Source organism: Rutilus rutilus, assembly GCF_951802725.1.
Source record: "Rutilus rutilus genome assembly, chromosome: 5".
In the NCBI taxonomy this organism is placed as follows: Eukaryota; Metazoa; Chordata; class Actinopteri; order Cypriniformes; family Leuciscidae; genus Rutilus; species Rutilus rutilus.
The window spans coordinates 47,826,698-47,847,554 of record NC_140213.1 but is presented as its reverse complement, the minus strand read 5'-3'; the positions used below and the strand labels follow the sequence as shown (position 1 = coordinate 47,847,554).

The 20,857-nt window shown below is 39.5% G+C and overlaps 1 protein-coding gene across 2 annotated transcripts in view; it reads right to left on the bottom strand.

Moving 5' to 3' along the window:
• Positions 1 to 20,504, bottom strand: part of LOC311290721 (transcription initiation factor TFIID subunit 4) — a 96,911-nt gene extending 76,407 nt beyond the window's left edge. The window contains exons 1-7 of one of the 2 annotated variants that reach the window (XM_084409391.1): positions 19,528 to 20,504; positions 16,870 to 17,012; positions 9,729 to 9,830; positions 8,143 to 8,286; positions 4,861 to 4,983; positions 3,999 to 4,088; positions 1,770 to 1,919 (exon numbers count right to left, since the gene is read on the bottom strand). In XM_084409391.1, coding sequence (XP_084265517.1) covers positions 1,770 to 1,919; positions 3,999 to 4,088; positions 4,861 to 4,983; positions 8,143 to 8,286; positions 9,729 to 9,830; positions 16,870 to 17,012; positions 19,528 to 20,455 — 1,680 coding nt within the window. In that variant the 5' untranslated portion in view covers positions 20,456 to 20,504. The remainder of the gene's footprint in view (positions 1 to 1,769; positions 1,920 to 3,998; positions 4,089 to 4,860; positions 4,984 to 8,142; positions 8,287 to 9,728; positions 9,831 to 16,869; positions 17,013 to 19,527) is intronic. The other variant, XM_084409392.1, reaches the window with a different exon arrangement.
• Between the last annotated feature and the right edge of the window lie 353 nt (positions 20,505 to 20,857).

Here is a 20,857-nt window from a genome sequence, read left to right as displayed (position 1 = left end):
GCCTTTGGTGAGCAGAAGAAAATCTTACCGACCCCAAACTTTTAACAGTAGTGTATATCTGTGTATTTGTGGCTTTGAAATGATATAAAGGGAGATTATTTTCTTTTTTCAATAGGAGAAAAAACATTTCAAAACTAAATGAACACAAAGAAGTCATTTTCTTTCATATTCACCAATATACAATGCATTACGCTAAAAAGCAATACTTATCATTTATCAATCTTTTTTTAACTCTTTGCATATAAAATTTATAAAAATGGCCTCAACAAGCTTCTGAATGAATAATAATGATATGCAAATATGGGTGATCATAAGTTTCTTTCTTCTGTTGGACACAAATATTGATATATAGATATAGATATTGAAGAATGTTGGGAACCAGAGAGTTGATATAAGCAGTATTTTTCTCCTTTAGTGTTCAGCAGAAGAAAGAAACTCGTGCAGGTTTGAAACAACTTGATGGAGAGTAAATGATGACAAAATGTTCATTTTTGGGTGAACTATCCCTTTAATGAGGTCATGGCACTGATGATGATGTCCAAATGAAAAACATTTAGGGTAACACTTTATTTTACAGTGTCCTTGTTACATATGTTACATGTACTTACCATAGTAATAACAGTAAATTATGCATAATTACATGCAACTAATCCTCAACCAGACCCTAATCCTACCCTAACCCTATAGTAAGTACATGTAGTTGATTAATATTACTCAGTACTTAAATATATAATTACACTGTAACAATGACACCTTAAAATAAAGTGTAACCAAATGTAGTTTCAAAGTGACTAAAGAGGGAGTTTTGAGTTGCAAACATTACAGTCGCAAAGTACATTAAACTGGTTTATTCAAAAGAGCAAAATCCCTGAAATTACACGTAAATTGCACAGATTTGATGTTTTTTTTATTTAACCAGATACAACTTTCTGAGATGAAAAATCTCTTTTACAGAAGTGGCCTGGCCAAGATGAGCGGCACCGCACAACATTATCAAAAACTAAACTAAAAAATAAACACAAGATGATGTGCGTTTTCATCTGGCAGAAGATGCGTTTAGGGCGTTTGCAATGTCTCAAAACATTTCCTGTTAAATGTTAAATGTCTTTAAGATGTGTACTGAAATCTGCTTTTTTAAACAAGTGCATCAGATGTTTGTTGTTTTGCAGATGGATTCCTTTAACAGACGTACATGTGCTAAACGTGCTCTTATTTCCACACTATGATCTCACACAAGATACTAGTTATGGTATAGTATCTGCTGAAGTGTATGAATGAAAAAGAGAAAAGTGAAGCATATATGTGACCCTGGATCACGTCACCAGTCTCGAGTCGCACGGGTATATCTGTGGCAATAGCCGACAATACATTGTATGGGTCAAAATTATAAATTTTTCTTTTATGCCAAAAATCATTAGGATATTAAGTAAAGATCATGTTCCATGAAGATATTTTGTAAATTTCCTACTGTAAATATATAAAACATGTATTTGTGTGAGTGAATGCAGCACAATCTCCAACATAAATGAACAACTTTAAAGGAGATTTTCTCAATGTTTTTTTTGCACCCTCAGATTCCAGATTTACAATAGTTGTATCTCGACCAAATATTGTCCTATCCTAACAGACCACACATCAATGGAAAGCTTATTTATTCAGCTTTCATATGATGCATGAATCTAAATTCCATCAAATTGACCCATGTGACTGGTTTTGTGGTGCAGGGTTACATCTGAGCCCAGAAGAGCGAGTGAGTGGTGAGATCATACTTGAGGCAGGACAGCGGTGCTGTTGGGCTGGTGTGGACGAACACTGACACTCGTCTGGACCGGCGTCACACTGCTCTTGTTGGGCTGTAGAGGTTGAGTGAGAGAATGCTGGCTGTTCAGGAGAGACAGGCGCAACGCAGGGAGACTTTTCTGCAAACACAAACCCAATGTAAAATATGAATGCCATGATTTTATTGCCTTTTTTCCTGTCACATATTTCAGTAATCATTCATTCACGCCTTTTAAACAAATTCATCCTGTGAAAACATGGAATGTCTATGAATGTACAATTGAAATTGTAATTTAAAAACTTTTGCACATTTCTAATCGTGCTGCTTTGACAGGGAAATTTTCAAATACTGAACTTCTGATATAATTTTGGGGAAAAAATCTACTTGTAGAAGACCAGAACTTTTTTCCTTTGGAATAACGTGCACTGATGAATCATTCACAACAATAAAAGCATCTTATATGTGCAATTCCAATTCCACTTTAGAATATAAAGTTCTGTGTGTGTGAATTGTGATTTTTCTCATAGAGGCCGACAGAGATCATTAACCTCAGTAATCAAAGACGTCTCCCTGATGTCCCCGAGAGGACACCGCAGGCTCCCGATGTCTATTTCTGGAGGATTTTGACGTAAGCCAGCTAGCGTAGCATGACAGCGCGGCCGCATTAGCGTGCCAGGTCAGACCGCGCAGGATATGACACGTATTACGCCTGGCTGGACCTACTGAGCACGAGGAACCCAAGCCACATGTGTGTGTAACTCATTACAAGTAACTTGAGTTACGTAATCAGGTTACTTTTTCAAGTGACTAGCAAAGTAACGCATTACTTTTAAATTTACAGCAAAATATCTGAGTTACTTTTTAAGTGCAGAGACACATGTTGTGTGTAGACATGAAGGTTATTGTCGTTCTAGACTAAATGTGAGCATGCATTTACTAATCTCACTTGCACAAAAAATATTCAGTATTCCTCAAAATGAATAAAATATGTGAAATGCAAAATCAGAATAATACGCAAACCTCTAATAATTAAATATGTTGAATAAAACAAATATTTGTCTGCATTTAATCTCACTTTATTGACCAATGTACTTGCTGCTAATCTTCGATGATTCAGTTAAACCATAAGCAAAAATGACTTTAGATTTTTAGTTTTTATTGGTAAAGTACTGTAAGTGTTAAACTTTCTTCTCCCGCATCCTATTCTCCCGTTATCCAGAATGGCAGCACAGCTGAACGGTTTGCTTGAGCGGCGCCCTCTACTGTACACATGTGAATTTGCTTTTCCTTCAGCCTTATTATTTCAATTTTGGTCTGAAAGGGCCTTTACACTTGCCCAAAAATAGAACTAGAAATAGAAGAAAAAAACAAGCCCAGCCCAGGTGAGAAAAAGTAACGCAAAAGTAATGTAACACATTACTTTTCTTTAAAAGCAACTAACGCAATTAGTTACTTTTTAAAGGGGTGGTATAATGCCCTTTTCACAAGATGTAAAATAAGTCTCTGATGTCCCCAGAGTGTGTGTGTGAAGTTTTAGCTCAAAATACCCCACAGATATTTTTATATAGCATGTTAAAATCGTCACTTTTTGAGGGTGAGCAAAAACGCACAGTTTTTGTTTCTGTCCCTTTAAATGCAAATGAGCCGCTGCTCCCGGCACAGAGGGCGGAGCTTCAACAGCTTGTGTCCTTTTACCTCACACACACATGCACTGAAAATGTCTAAAACTTTTAGCCTTTATGTTCAAACCGAAGTCAGAAAGATGGAGAGACTCAAGAAGAAGTGACAACATGTAGAAGCAACAGGACATTTCTGAATGGTTAGTTGATGAATTTATGAAGCTGATGTGTAGTTATCTTCTACTCATTGATTAGCATATTCTGTCATGATAATCTATAAATCATGTTCCGGGGGCGGGGTTTATGTAAATTCTAGGGTTTGTGATGTCACTAACCCGGGAGGAATGTGGTGTACTCTCTACCAGCCGTTTGTTGTAGTCCTTAAAAAGTGATTTCTGTAAAAGCAAATATCTCCCTTTGCTTTGAGCTTTGAGCGTTGTAACTTTGCAGATGTTGTTTATGCTCACACAGCAACATTACACACTAACTAAAGTTAGAAAAGTCAAATCATAATCAACCACCCCTTTAAGGGAGTAACGTAATATTGTAACGCATTACTTTTCAAAGTAACTTTCCCCAACACGTGTGTGTTATCGTACCTTCAGGAAAGGGACCAGGTAAGGCTGCGGCGACGACTTGAGCTCGGACTGGAGCCGGCTGGTGAACTCCTCTGGATCGATCTTTGCGTCCTGAGAGGAGCGACAGCAGATGTTCATGTGTACAGCGAAAAAACATGCAAACTACAGGAAGAGGAGATGATTAGTGCAGGATGAAAATGAATGAGTTTACATGAGTCAAATGTCATTTTCAAATGTCAAGCTCAAATTTATTTGTATAGCGCATTTAAAAACAACCACAGATGACCAGAGTGATACACACACATAAACCAAATAAAACAAACACAGTAGAGAATGTCACAGTAGCAAAACTCGACTCAAGGCAAGGCAAGTTTATTTATATAGCACATTTCATACACTATGGCAATTCAAAGTGCTTTACATAGAAAGGAATAGAAATAATCACAAAATAAAAGCAAGGAAAATGGAAACAGTTAAAGTGATTTACATAGAAAGGAATAAAAATATCACACTACGGCAATTCAAAGTGCTTTGCACAGAAAATAAGCACAAAACAAGGGAAATTAAAACAGTTAAAAGAGATAAATTAAATAAATTAAAGTCAAATTAACCTTAGCTTTCAACTCAAAATGAAAGCTAAGGAACACAGGTGGGTCTTAAGCAACGACTTAAAGATGTCCGCAGTCCGAGCTGCTCTTATATGAACCGGAAGACTATTCCAGAGATTAGGACCAGCCACTGAGAAAGGCTCGCTCTCCTTTATTTTTTAACCTGGATCTCGGAACTGGATTATACAGGGATTATATTGGGGATGCAAAAATGAGGCCCTTAAAAAGAAGATCAAGAAAATCTGATGTTTCTGAAGCCGAACCGGCACACGTACCAGTAAATCCTGCACCAGTGCCTTCACGTTTCGAGACGTCTCCGGGGACGGGGAATTATGGGACGCCAACTTGATCAGCGTCGCCAAGAAGTTCTTGCACTTCTTCACGTTCTCCTGCATCTCCTGTCGAGCAGAGTGAGACTTTTAAAGACACGTGGAATCGTGCGCTCTGAGCCTCATAATGACACATCACAGGCCGAGCTGAGAAGCGTGTGTTGATTTGGACGGATGCTCGTGTCAGTAAACAGTTTATCCGGTTCTGACTCACACACAGACGCGCTCTGTTGTGCTTTTGTTGTCATAATCAGCGATCGGCGCTCACGGGGAAATAAAGTATTTTAATGAAATCCTCTAAATTCCATTTAAATGCTACCAAACTGTCAATCATTTGAGGTTAGAGAACGTGTCAATCAAAAGTCTTTTTTAAGGCGGGTGCGTGTTTCGCTGATCATCTTCCTGAGGTCGACGCTGAACTCAAATAATACATGAATGGGTGAATCTCATTAAAACATTTCCAGGTCACACTTCACCACAAATTCAAAAAGGAAAAAAGGGGCTTATTTTCAGGAGTGACACTGTGACTTCATGACAATTGAAGGATCCGGATGTTTTAATTTAGTTTTCTTTTTTTTTCTTCTGGTAATTCCAATTATTCTTGATTGAATTAACATGTGATATATCATTACGTATCAATATTTAATCATTTAAAGCTGCTCTAAGCCATGTTGGGTGACGTCACGTTGAGGCAGAGGTGGACAGTAACAAAGTACATTTACTTGAGTACTGTACTTAAATACACTTTTTGAGTATCTGTACTTTATTTAATTTTTCTGGACACTTTTTACTTTAACTTCACTACATTTGAAAGACAAATATCGTACACTATATTTCTGTCAAGGTCCTTGAGTAGAAAGTAGTAACGTCAGTCAGGGGATGACTTTGGTTGCAGGAGTTGCATTTTGGCTGGAAATGAAAGTCGGATTGACGTCAGAGCCCGACTGATGTTGGTTTCTGACGTCAACCCGATTGTCGTTTTCGACCACAATACAACGTCTCTCCAACGTTGGAGATTAACGTCAATCTGGAGTTGGATTCTGACATCAACCTGATGGTCATTTTCAACGTTGGGTTTGGTCTTCTAAATGCGAATTTTGTCATTGTTTTGGAGCACACTAGCTTATAGATAACAGTAAGGCTGACATATTCATACTAAAAGCTGAAAAACTTTAAATAGGGCAGTATTTGAGGGAACAGCCATTTGGGCGTCGGAAACCATTGTGGACGTTATTGAGTGACTTATTCAATCTCACATTCAATCCCACTACTGGAACTGTGTTCTGGAAATAAATGTGATATTGATTTGAGGGTATGCAGGCATAGATTCAGAGGCATAAGGTACTGTAAGTATTACACACAACAATGCAACAATAATTAAACAATGCATTGAAATGTACTTTTGATACTTAAGTACTTTTAAAAACAAGTACTTCTGTACTTTTACTTAAGTAAAAATCGGTCTTAACAACTTTTACTTGTAACAGAGTAATATTTGACCAGTAGTATCTGTACTTTCACTCAAGTAAGGAAGTTGTGTACTTTGTCCACCTCTGCGTTGAGGCTAGCTCGACCCTCCCTCCTCCTCATCCCGTCCCCTCCCCCTCCCTTCTGTGCTTCCTGAAACAGGCTTTTCCGATGTAAATTCAGGAAACTTCGCGTGTTCCTAAGTTCTCCTTTTCCCTATTCTTTGCTATTTGTTCATCGGAACGTCGTCTCTTTGGTCGTGTGTCGGCCATATCAAAATTCAAGAGAATATGACTATAACGTTAGTTGTTGTCGTTGTCTACATCTTTCCTCTAGCTAACTTCCCTCTTCATGCTTCTCTCTCCTCCCACCTCCACCCCCACCCCCAAATCATTCTTGTCTGTGATTGGCTGGAACAATGTTTGTTATGTTTCGTGGTCCAGCCTGGGCCAGTTTGTTCTTGTTGCCGTTTGTGGAGCCTGTGGTGTCTACAGAGACCGCGTGTCTTTACAGTGTGTTCAGGGGACAGGCAGCTAGCGGATAGTGAGGAGATGTTTGCTGGATGTGACAAAAAATTTTTCACCCTAAAGAACGCGTGACATCGCTTAGAGCACCTTTAAATAATGTATCATTATTTCTGTCACATTATGAACAAATAATAAAATAATTAAAATGCTATTTTTTGTAGGAATGAGAATTTGAGAAGGAAATGGCAAGAATTGAAAATAATACAAAAATAATGTCATCATATTAATAAGCTTCAATGCAAAAGCTAATTTTTTATATTCCTTTTGATTTTGGGGTTAAATATGACCTGTACAGATTCACCTGGATATACTGTTTAAAAGTTTGGGGCCAACATAATAAATAAATAAAAGAAATGAACACTTTTATTTAACAAGGATGCATTAAATTGATCAAAAGTGACAGTAAAGACATTAATAATGTTACAAAATCTTTAAATTTCAAATAAATGCTGTTCTTTTCAGCTTTCTACCCATCAAAGAACCCTGAAAAATAAAATGTATCACGGTTTTCTCAAAAATATGAAGCAGCACAACTGTTTTTAACACTGATAATAATCATAAATGTTTCTTGAGCATCAAATCATCATATTAGAATGATTTGTGAAGGATCATGTGACACTGAAGACTGGAGTAATGATGCTGAACATTCAGCTTTGATCACAGGAATAAATTACACTTTACACTATATTCACATAGAAAACAGCTATATTAAATTGTAATAGTATATCACTATTTTTACTGTATTTATGATCAAATAAATGCAGCCTCAGCGAGCAGAAGAGACTTCTTTCAAGACAAATCTTACCAACCCCAAACTTTTAAACACTAGTGTGTATGTGAACATGCATCTCTGTGTGTTTGCGTGCAGATGTTGTCTATAGGCGGACTCTGCCAAATGTGTGTCTGTCTATGCGTGAACATCCAGATGTGTTACCCTGGTGTCTGCTGGCAGCTGTGTGTGTGTGTGTGTGTGTGTGTGTGTGTGTATGTGTGTGTGTGTGTGTGTGTGTGTGTGTGTGTGTGTGTGTGTGTGTGTGTGTGTGTGTGTGTGTGTGTGTGTGTGTGTGTGTGTGTGTGTGTGTCAGGGTGTGTGTGTGGTTTGCATGCCATGGCGCTTAACCAAGTCCTGACAGTCAACCAGGGACGCTTGAGGGGTCCAACAGTCACTCAGTGGAGCTGAGAAAAGGAATAGATAAAGAGAGAGAGAAACTTTGATACGGGAGGGCACACAGACCTGGGAGACGACCGGGGCTCCGGGGGCCGGGGCGACTGCGCTCTGAGGGGCCAGTGGCATCTGAGTGAGGGACCCCTGGGGGCCCGGGGCCGGCTGGACCTGCTGGGGAGCTGTCACTGCCACGCCGGCTGCCACGGGGCCCTTCTAGAGGAGGAAGAAGCAGAGACACAGAGATAAACACAAGCTGACGTCTGCCTGCCAGCAAGGCCACAGAGAACAGGAGAGACGGCCACAGCGCGCACTGTCACATCGCGTGTCCCGAGAGAGCGCAGGACGACAGGAGCGAGGAGAGAGAGAGAGAGAGAGAGAGACAGATGGAGGAGGAGGAGGAGAACAACTCGGGTCACGTGATCCGCTGCACCTGACGACTCACAGTTCTTTGTCTTTACACTCTTAAAAATAAAGGCTCTAAATTGTGACCCTGGACCACAAAACCAGTCACAAGGGTCATTTTTTTAAAACTGAGATTTATAGATAATCTGAAGGCTGAATAAATAAGCTTTCCATTGACGTGTGTGGTTTGTTAGGATAGGACAATATTTGGAAAATTCTTAATTTTGTTATGTATTATTTTCTTTCTTTTAAAAATAAAGGTTCTAAATTGGCATCTATGATTCCGTTAAGAACTTTAACAGCCATGGAACCTTTCAGTTGCTCTTTAGAGTTCTAAAATGTTCTTCACAACTAATTAAAAATGATCACTGGAAGGTTCTTTGGGGATCCGAAAATGGTTCTTCTATGCCTTTTTTAAAGAGTGTATGAAAAGAAATAAGCACAGGAGTAGATTTAATGCTACTCGTTTTCAAACGTTTTTATTTATAGACACTATAGCAGTGGCAATATATTTAAATAATAAAAAATAAAAAAATTAAGATAATTTTAGGATTTAAGATTTTAGGCTTCATAAAAGTCACTTAAAATAAAGTGACAGTTGTTGAGGGAACCAATTAAAATAAGAAATATGATGTCAGCTTGCATCTTGAATTTAGGCATTTCCAGCTGTTTTTTAAGCTTGTTTTTTTCTTATTTTAAATCATTTTAAGTCATACCCTTGGATGTTTGCTGAGAGCCATGATAAAAATACAGTGTCCTTGTTGCAAATGTTACATGTACTTACCATAGTAATAACAGTAAATTCAATTATGCATAATCATTTTGGGCCTAAATTTGGGCCTAACCCTCAACCAAATCCTCCTACCCTAACCCTATAGTAAGTACATGCTGTTATATAACTACACTGTAACAATGACACTCTCATTAATTCATTTTTTTAATTAAAATAGAATTTTAACACAGAATTTTTTAATGCATTCAATTTATAAAACCTCTGAAATTCACTGGTCAGATACAGCTGGCATTTCTACCATCATAATGCTGAAATAAAAATAAAAACAACAAGAGAGAGAGAGAGAGAGAGAGACAGAGAGAGAGAGAGAGAGACAGAGAGAGCGAGAGAGAGAAAGAAAGAGACAGAGAGAGAGAGAGACAGAGAGAGAGAGAGAGAGAGAGAGAGAGAGAGAGAGAGAGAGAGAGAGAGAGAGAGAGAGAGAGAGAGAGAGAGAGAGAGAGAGAGGACTGGTGCTCACAGCGGGGCCGGTTGCGGTGCTGGTCTGGGCCGGTGAACTGGACTGGACCAGTTTAGTTTGAGCCGCGGGAGCGGGACGAATCGCCTGAGTGCTAACAGGAGACTGCAGGGAGGAGAGGAGCAAGAGAAGGAGAACATAAAGAAAGGAGGGGGAAAGAGAGAGAGGATTGAGAGCCGCGTTACAGAGGAAAAGACAAATGATCAGATTTGAAAAACAGAGCACTAGTGGGTGAGTAACTTCACGACACTAGAGATCTGACAGAGTTTTGTTTAGTACTGAGAGAACTAGAAAGACTCAAACACATTTTAAAATGTAAATCATGACAACTCTCATTATAATTTTAGTATGTTATTGAATATGCCAATGTTAATGTATTTGGTCACTACGCTGCTGCTGCTGCTGCTGCTGAGTAAGTATGGACTTGTAACTTCTAACAGACACACACACACACACACTGCTGTGAACATGTAAGATTTTCTGCTGCTGCTTAAATAGACATGAGTCCTGTGTCAGATCTAGGCAGGTGGAGCTGGGGAGCAGGAGGGGTTCAGAGGAACTGCAGGACTAGCTTACAGCAGACTATCAACCAGACTATTTAAATGTTGAGCAAGCAATCTCATTGGCTGCAGGATCAGCAGAGGCCAATCAGCTTGTGCCATGCGGTGATGATGTGATTGCTTGTAGACTGCAGGGGGCCAATGTTTCGGAAAACACTGAAGCTTCCCCGGGCGCCGCCATTGATTAGCGGACCCCCACCTGCTGTTAGCATGCCATTGACTCCCATTCATTTTGGCGTCACTTTGACAGCGAATAACTTTCCATCTGAGGCGTTTAAAGACTCCATTTGTCCATTATTTATTTCTAAAGAAACACGAAAATCTATAAAAGACTCCATTACCTTGTATCTTATGTTATGGCCCCTTAAAAATAGGCTAACGATTGCGTCATAACCACGCGTCTCTCTGTCGCACAGTAGAGAGATTACCGTATGGACGGGAGGAGAAGCTCGCAGGTAATCGGGGGGACGTGGAGGCAAAATGACAAAATAATTAATCAGAATACTTAGCAAAAGTTTCTCCTGCTCCTAGCTCATGGACAGCTCCTACTCACACTCTCCGTCTCTGCAAGATTTGGAAGGGAATGATTCAGATTTCTCTCGGCACAGCTACTAGAAGACAGACGGGTTGCTCACGTCACATCTACGTCGTCAAGCTCAGTTTGAGTCTGCGCAGTACGCTCAGTGCTTCTAATTGACTTCACTTTTCTCCGTTGAATCCAATGGGGTCGCTGTGTCCATTTCTTTCACTGTCTATGGTAGATGGCTGGTAGTTTCATGGCTGAACTATATATTTCTTCAACAGAATTTATGGCATAATGTTGATTATCACCGTTTTTCCCCCTGAAAAATCATGTTTGCAATAATGAACTTATAATGAGACAATAATGAAAGTGGACGTCTATGGGGTCAGACATTCTGGAGAATTTCTTTTCAGAATCAGGAAAAAAAAAAATTTCACCCTGGTCCAAAAATGAACCAGTCTGCCTGTAAACCTTCAACCTTCAATCCTTTAAACTATATAAAGCAGGGCTACGATGATACAGAAAGCAGAGGAGCCACAGTTTAACAGCTCTGAGGATTCGAGGGCAGATGCTCGTCTCTGAGCTCCTACAGAGAGAGAAGCGCCTGAGACACGGAAGAGCTCGCGGCCGCGCGCGAACACACACACACACACACACACACACTGACAGCGACGCCATCAGAACGAGTCTCTCGCTTCGTGCGGAAAGTTGAGTTGGCCTGTAAAGCTCAGGCAGTTGGAGGATGAATGATTAAACGCTTTCGGAGGAAAGAGGAACGTCTTCCGCTCGCAGGAGCGCAGGATGACTGACAGCAGGATGAAGGAGAGACGCCTGGGAATATAAACCCTCACCTCAGACACACGACACTGACTGACTGTCCTGACAGAGTTTATCTGGGAAAAACATTACCGCAGTAAATGTGATATTTTGCTAAATTACTAAAAGTGAAACTGCAGTAACATGTGGGGCCTATTAGTCAGTACTGCTACTAAAGATTTAATTCATAATAACTGTAACTATGATATTTTGGCTGAAACTATGATTACTGTGGAAAACTTTAACTGCTGTATGTAGAGTGAAAACTAACACTAGATGAGTAAAGTTTGTCATCAAACTTGACAAAGCCAGGTCTGAAAGTTTAAAATAACTTTGAAAAAAGCTTGAAATCTGAAGTTTTACTCAGAGAAAGTAAAAATAAAATTGCTTGTATGTGCCTACCATGATTTAACACATTGTTAGCATGATTGGCATTTTGCTAGCATGTTGTTGTTACCATGATAACATGTTATAATATGTTGTTAGCATGTTTTAATATGTTGCTAGCATTGTTTAAATTTTTTACATTTTGCTAACATGATTTAACACGTTGGTAGCATGTTTTAACATGTTGATAACATGATTCAATACATTACTAGGATGATAAGCATTTTGTTAACATTTTTAACATGTTACTAACATGATTAGCATGTTAACATTATGATTAACATGTTAGCATAGTTCAAACATGATTAACATGTTGTTAGCATGATTAACATTTCACTAACATACTGTTACCATGATAGGAATGCATGCCAACATGTTTTAACAAGTTGGCAACATGTTTTAAAAATGCTACTATCACTGTTAGCATTTTTTTAAACATGTTGTTAGCTTGATTAGCATGTTGCTAACATGTTCTAGCATGATTAACATGTTGCTAGAATATTTCTAACATGATTAACATGTTGCTAGCCTGTTTTAACATGAGTCTTGATGGGACTTGACATTGTCTTGATCGTCCATTTAACAAATAAGCTTAAAGTCCCCCTGTGGTGAAAATCCAGCTTTTAATGCTGTTTATGTGTCTATGTGGTGTTTTTAACATGCTTTAAGACAAATCATGAGTAAATTCATAAGTCGACACCATTGCTGAGTATTTCCTCCTTAAAACTGCAGTGAACCAAAGACAGTCTCAAAAACACGAAATCGCTGGTGTTTCTGACGTCACAAACTACCTTGTAACCAATCAGATCAAAGTGTGATCGTCAACCAGAGGATCTCTGAGCTGAGTGAGTGAGTGGAGGCGGGGCTCATTTGCATATTCATAGAACCACTTATACTAAATAAGGGTGTCGAGTTACATTCAAGATATTTGAAGGCAAGAAGACATTTTTTAAGGCTACAGGGGAACTTATAATCTTAAATCGTAGATCAGTATGTTGGCTTGACAAAGCCAACATAACTATATAGTGTGTTTAGATCTACAGCAATTTTATTTTAATGGTTGGCTTTGAAGAAAAATCCTCTTTTTTCTCTGCATTTCTCCTCTTATCTGTCTTGTTTCTCTTATGTTCCTCTACTATTGTAAGTCACTTTGGACAAAGTCGTCTGCTAAATGCTCAAATGTTAATGTGACGTAAACTAATTTGCTAAATATCAGAAATGTAATGTTTTTTAAAGACTTCTGAATGGCCTGATTTATTATTAGACATTGAGCCACTCATAAATCCGAGCGTCTGGCGCCATCTGGTGGCCATGAGTCAACATTACACTGACAAACTCATTTTATTATTATTATTATTTTCATTAGCCATTATTATAGGCATTGCCTATTAGTAAAATATTGCAAAAAAAAAAGGCAAATAGAACGGCTGCCTCCTTCTTGTGGTCGTATACTGTAAAAATATCCATACTTATATATTCAATTCCATATAAAGTAATTATAAAATTCAATAATTATTATAGAACTAACTATTACAGAAGCAAAAAATACTATTTAAATTCAGTTTTGTTAGTGTAAACTGGCATCGAACCCAGAGGAACACTGTACTGGAATATTCTGAACATGGATATTAATATGTGAACAGAGAATAGCTAACTGGATTTTCCTGTGGACTTATTCATGTTTGACACAAATAATCAAAACAAATAACTTAGTGTTTAATTTACACAACACTAAAGAAAGAGGATTATTAAAAGAGCAAAGAATAAAATAATTTGAAAAGCTTGATTAATTTACAGTAAGGCTGATCTCAGGGTGCAATAACTAAAGCGCGCCACTAGATGTCAGCAGTGCGTGTCTCCATCATCACTGCTACTGGCGATCAGGACTCACTCTGGGTTTATCACTGGACGGAAAAACAAACCGACAGAATGTTTAACGCAAAGAAGTTTTACTTTACAGATGGTCAGTCAGTGTTAACATAATTTTTGCATACTGATGTTTCAGATTTGGTGCAAATTTGCACAAGAAAATAGTGAAAGTTGAGTTTCTGAATTGGTAAAACCCCTTTTATATTTTCAAAAGATGTGAAGCAACTCTCCAGTAGAATAAGGAAACGTTTTATTAATATTGTTTATAAACAGGAATGATATTGGATTTAACATTAATGCATGAAGTATCATGATCAGTGTTTTACAGGCCAAATGCTTCACAACGTTGTGTTTTCTGCTTATATGAAACCAAATAATACAAGTGTCTAGTGTGCAAGAGTGCTCTGTATCTGTGGACAGGTTATTAATTATTAATTCATCAATTTACCTGCTATTTCATCTTTTCCCGGGACCCTGAAGAAGCATCATCTCAGGATCGATCACAGTTGATCTGCTTTGTGTCTTTATTTTGACAAGAATGAAACATTCTGACAGCAGTAGTTCATATCGCACTGAGCTAGAAGAGATATCGTATATGTTTACTGTGTGCAGATGATTTGATTATGGTTACTACTAGTAAAATCCTAATCAGTTCAGATGTGACCCTTTGGTGACCCCTGGTGGGGGTCGTGACCCGCTGCTCCAGATCCACACACTACCGGATCATCATGATGTTCTCCTTCCACCACAGATACATTCGTAAATAATAATAAAAAGAGAGTTATATATAATGAATGATGTTGACTCTCAATCTCAGGGAATATAACAGGAAAAGCATGTTCAATCTCTCAGCATATTCAGTCATATCAGTGACATTTTGCGTTATTAAATACGTAATAAAGTAAGTATTAGTATTAAGTATAATTATTAAATTTAAAAAGGTTGTCTGAACGCATCCGGTCTGACTTCAAACTGCTTGATGTCAGTTCGGTTTATAAAAGGAGGTTTAATATAACTAAAACAATTTGGGAAAAATTCGGTCTTGACTTTAAAGTGCCCCTATTATGCTTTTTCGGATGGGACCATTAATGTAATGAGTAATAATGCTGTTTGTGAATGTAAAAGTTCTGCAAAGTTGTTGTCTCCTAAAAGAAAAAAGAAAAAGTTAAAAAGTTTAAAAAAAAAGTAAAAAAAGAAAGATTCAATTCTGAACTGCCTGAAGTCAGTGATTCTAGTCTGTTACAAACTTAGTAACAATATAACATATTAGCATAATGCCAGCCTGTGGTCTTGATTGGCTGAGCAGCGTCTCTTAGCTGTAGTTAACACTGTAGTGTATCTGAGACTGGAAGAGTTTAGTTCGTGTTGTTCGTATCGAGAAGACGCTGTTTTCTGCTGACAAAGCAAATCCACTTTGATGAGATTGATACGGTAAAACCCACGCCATCGTTACTGTTCGTATCACTGTGATCAAGAGCTGAGATTCAGACTGGACCATCTGACCAATCAGAGCAGAGTAGACCAATCACAACAGACTGGAACATCTGACCAATCAGAGCAGAGTAGACCAATCACAACAGACTGGAACATCTGACCAATCAGAGCAGAGTAGACCAATCACAACAGACTGGACCATCTGACCAATCAGAGCAGAGTAGACCAATCACAACAGACTGGAACATCTGACCAATCAGAGCAGAGTAGACCAATCACAACAGACTGGAACATCTGACCAATCAGAGCAGAGTAGACCAATCACAACAGACTGGAACATCTGACCAATCAGAGCAGAGTAAACCAATCACAACAGACTGGAACATCTGACCAATCAGAGCAGAGTAGACCAATCACAACAGACTGGACCATCTGACCAATCAGAGCAGAGTAGACCAATCACAACAAACTGGACCATCTGACCAATCAGAGCAGAGTAGACCAATCACAACAGACTGGAACATCTGACCAATCAGAGCAGAGTAAACCAATCACAACAGACTGGACCATCTGACCAATCAGAGCAGAGTAGACCAATCACAACAAACTGGACCATCTGACCAATCAGAGCAGAGTAAACCAATCACAACAGACTGGAACATCTGATCAATCAGAGCAGAGTAGACCAATCACAACAAACTGGACCATCTGACCAATCAGAGCAGAGTAGACCAATCACAACAGACTGGACCATCTGACCAATCAGAGCAGAGTAGACCAATCACAACAAACTGGACCATCTGACCAATCAGAGCAGAGTAGACCAATCACAACAGACTGGAACATCTGACCAATCAGAGCAGAGTAAACCAATCACAACAGACTGGGCCATCTGACCAATCAGAGCAGAGTAGACCAATCGCAACAGACTGGACATCTGACCAATCAGAGCAGAGTAGACCAATCACAACAGACTGGAACATCTGACCAATCAGAGCAGACACTGCGAGAAAAGAGCTGATGCTGCAATTATATGATGAGAAAATTAAAGTTTTTTGTTGTTGTTTTTTTACCTTTGATGAGTGTAAGTAAACATATTTATGGAGACCTTTTGTAAAACCTTTAAAATAGTATAATAGGGGGAACTTTAATGCCTGTGATTTTGGCAATCCTATAAGATCATTACAGATCCCACTGTACGACATGGATCTGATAAACTTTAGTACGACATGTATGTAGGCTGAACGATGATGACACCTATCTATGACGCAAGTTAGGTTAGTAGTATAAAACATCAATCAATACACCATTTCATGTTGCATTTTTATTGGCTAGTCAGTAGACGAGGTCGTAGCAGCAAACACACACTGAGATGATCATGCTGAATCTCTCTCACTGTGCGATGAAGGATCACCGTATAAGAGCCACGAGCACAGACATCTCCTCGACTGCTCATCTTTCATCAAAATCAGTGTGTACCGGGCATAAGAAATGACTTTCAGTGAGTGTAGAGCCGTCATCAGACTGTGTGTGTGTGTGTGTGTGTGTGTTGTACCTGCGGGGTCGTGACCCTGAAGGTGGCTGTGCTGGTGGGTGTGGAGGGTCTCGGTGAGATGCTGTTCTGAGCCTGAGCCTGAGCCAGAGCCTGTTGAGGAACCATCACCAGCTGACCCATCTCTGTGCGGACCAGCACCATACCTCCAACACACACAACATCAGTTATTCAGCGGTGACCGGGACACACACACACACGCTCAATATACAGCAGTGCATCACTGACAGCATCAATGCATGCAACAAAGTTACTTACAATCAACAGCTGAAGCTCCAAAAGGAGATTCTGACTAATTATTATGGTTTTTTCCATCGCATATGTCAGTCTGGTGTCTTTATGCACATGCATTTCCCTCAAAATAACACGTGAAAAATAGCATTTGGGGAAATGACAGGAAAAAAGTTTTAATAAGTTGACAGTGTGTATTGTGAAATCTATTTCAAACCACATTTGTTCATATTATGCATGCAGATAATATTATTTTAAAGAATAAATCCAACACTGTACTGTCATTTATCACACAACTAGTGAACTCTGTTGATCAAACATGGAGAAAACGTGAAGGAGAAAAGAAATACTTCTATAATACTGACTCTTTTACATGATTATGTTGTTAGAAATTCATTGAAAATTAAAAATTTGTTTAGATTTTTTAAACACATTTTAAGCACTTTAAAAACTAACATTATGTCACATTATTAACATTATGAAATGTGCTATATAAATAATCTTTCCTTTGACATGCTATATGTAAAGTTTTTTATAAAAACACAACCAACGACTCGTTTAACAGCATATCACTGATTACACACATGATTACACTCACATCGGTTTAAAACAGCGATCGGACTCGGAGCTGAGATGAAGTTTAGATGCATTATTTACATTCACTTGTTTCATAACTAGTGCTGTAAACACTAATAATCTATGATAGTGATGATAGACTTTATATTTACTGAGCAGCAAAGTTTCATAATGAATCATACTTTAAAATCTAAACTCAGTCAACAAATACGGTAGACTAGAAACTGTCATCTGTGAAAGTTGTGAGATATCCTGTGACTTTCTGCTCATTATTGACTCCAAACACACTCACACTCATCAGTCAGCATCCACACACACCTGTGGAAACCTCACCTGCACCGAATAACAAAAACCCCAGCCTAGTTTGTACAGATCTGGGCTTGTAACTGAAAGACTTTAAACAGGTTTTATGTTTGAATCTCATCCATAATCTTATTTTTCACCTCTGTTCATTTGGAGATGAAACTAAAGTTATTAAAGTTGCATTAAAGCGTCGATGCTGCGGCCCCGGGAAGTATTCGCACCGACTCGTAAATGTAATGACTTGTGTCAGCATCATCTGGTGAGAAGTTTGTTTACATATACTGAAACCACATACATCACGGGGAATATTATTGGTCATGCATAAAAATGTTATTTCATACAAAATATTATATTACATAACAAAACATCACAGCAAGCATCAGCGTAAAGAGAGACAGCACGAACAAACTTCTCAAGCAAAACATCTAAATTCTTTGAAATTTAGTCAAGCAAGAATGACATTTACTATTTATAATTGTCACTTAAGCATCTAAATACTTTTTGGCCACTGAAATATATCATACTGAATTATTTATTTATTTTAAAAAAATTGCAAATAAAGTAAAAAGTCTTTAGAGGTCTCAGGACAACTCGGGACAGCTGACAGGCCAGCGCTGCATCATCACGAAATTACTCGCGCTGTGTGGATATTTATGTGCGCGCACACATATAGTGAGTTTACTAGTAAACATAGTTGGTTAAGTCTTAAGTGAACGTAAACAGTTCTATGCATGTGTAACAGTATCAGTATATTAGATCTGTGCATTAGCTCTTAAAGTGACAGTAGCCTAATATTCCTAATATTCCTAATATTCCTAATATTCCTGTTGCTGTCTGTGTTTTTAATGTTAATCAATCAACAAAGTTAATTAAACAACAAAGGACAAAGAAAAAGTCACTCTTGACTTAATAACTTTTGTAACTTTGAAATAAGTTGAAATACTAAATAACTAAAACATTATTATTATCCTTTAATAAGGATTAATAAGAATCTTTAGTTTAAACAGTGCAATTTTGCGTTTAAAAGACGTCTAAAACAAGGCAAAATTAAATGAAACGACTTGTCTATTCTTGGGAAATGGTTTAGACATCTATTAAATTTTCACTGACAGCCCAAATTTTGCCTTGTTTTAGACGTCTGGGCTGTTTGGACGGCTATTAGACGTCTTTTAAACGCAAAACTGCTTGCTGGGATGTTTGCTGGATATGCAGAGTTATTTTACATTTGATTACTTCATTAAAATACTGTACCTGAAAACAACTGTCAGATCTACCTGAAAAGCATTGTTTATTTTATTTGAATCTTTGTTATATTGTATTTATTAACTTGATATAATTTAAGTTTCTCGTGATGTTAGAAAACCTTTGATCGAAAAACTTCTTAAAAGAGCCGAATTAAACCAGACAGTGAAGGAAGAGCATCAACAAGTGCTCATGACAGAATGCACCTGATGAATGTCTAGAGAGACCGACAAGAAGTTTGAATATAAGAGTTTCCCAGACTTCCATCTGTCACTTCAGAGTTGGCAACATGTGAAAAAGACTCGGTACCTGGTGGGATGGTGAATCCGGGTGGCAGCTGAATGGTAGTTTGCTGTTGCGGTGGTCTGACGATCAGCTGCGGCGTTACGAGCCTCTGTTGCGCAGGAGTCTGCGCGGGTCTGACGCCCGGAGCCGCACTGACACTGACAGCGGGTTTGACAGGCGTTGCTGCGGGCGCGGCGGGAGGCGACGCGGCTTTCGCGTTGTTCCCGGGTGCTTTGCTGTGGTTCACCTGCGCGCCCGCCGCTCCAATCCGCGCGCCCTGCTGGACCAGCGCGGACACCGACGTGCCGTTTCCATTCTGCGCGATGCTGGCGATGATGTGACGCGGGAGTCGGTGCAGGGCGATGGTGGGCGTCCCGCGGTCCAGCGCGATCGCCTGCGGGTTACTGGCCACGGTGACAGTCGGGCTGGAGGTGCTGGGTGATGCTGATGCTGATGCTGCGCCGTTGAGACTGTGGGACGCTGAGGCGCGTCGCGCGCGCGCGTTCGGGTGTTTCTTGCGGGTGTCCCTCGGGCTCTCACCTTTGTTGCCCGGTGCAGGAGCGGATCCCCCGTCGGAGGCTGCAGCCGTAGTGATGATGATGATGCTGCCGTGAGACTTCAGAGGACTCTCCTTCTCCAGGGCTTTGGCGTGTTTCTCCATGCTGGCGTCTTTCGGGTCTGAATCCGGGTTGCGCGCCGCTTTCCGCGCGTTCTGCTGCTGATGTGTTTGTTGTTGTGGTTCTGATGGAGAGTCTACAGGAGCTCTTCCTCCTGCTTGCTGCTGCTGCTGCTGCTGCCTCGCGCTGCCCGGGCGCGCGTTCTCGGGCTGCGCGCGCGTCGCGTCGCGTTGACCCCCCAGCTGAGACTCCAGCGAGCCCACTAGATCGCTCACGGCTTTCTCGTCCACCTCGGAGAAGAGCATGTCTTCCAGAGGGTCGGAGGCGCCCGCCATGTTCGCTCGCTCTGTGTGTGTGATGGGCTGTCTGCTGGTGCGCGTCCACGAGCGCGAGTGCGCAGTCGTGTTACTATGGCATTGTGGGAATGGATATGACGTCAGAGGGCCAAAGCCAAACAGTTGTCCCCCTGTTACAACTCAAGGCGGTCGAGGATAGTCTACTCTCTACTACTAGTAGGCTACACACGAGTTTGGAGGGAAAGGATAGATAGATAGATAGATAGATAGATAGATAGATAGATAGATAGATAGATAGATAGATAGATAGATAGATAGATAGATAGATAGATAGATAGATAGATAGATAGATAGATAGATAGATAGATAGATAGATAGATAGATAGATAGATAGATTGTATGAATACAATTACATATACCATTTTATTGATTTCATTAAAT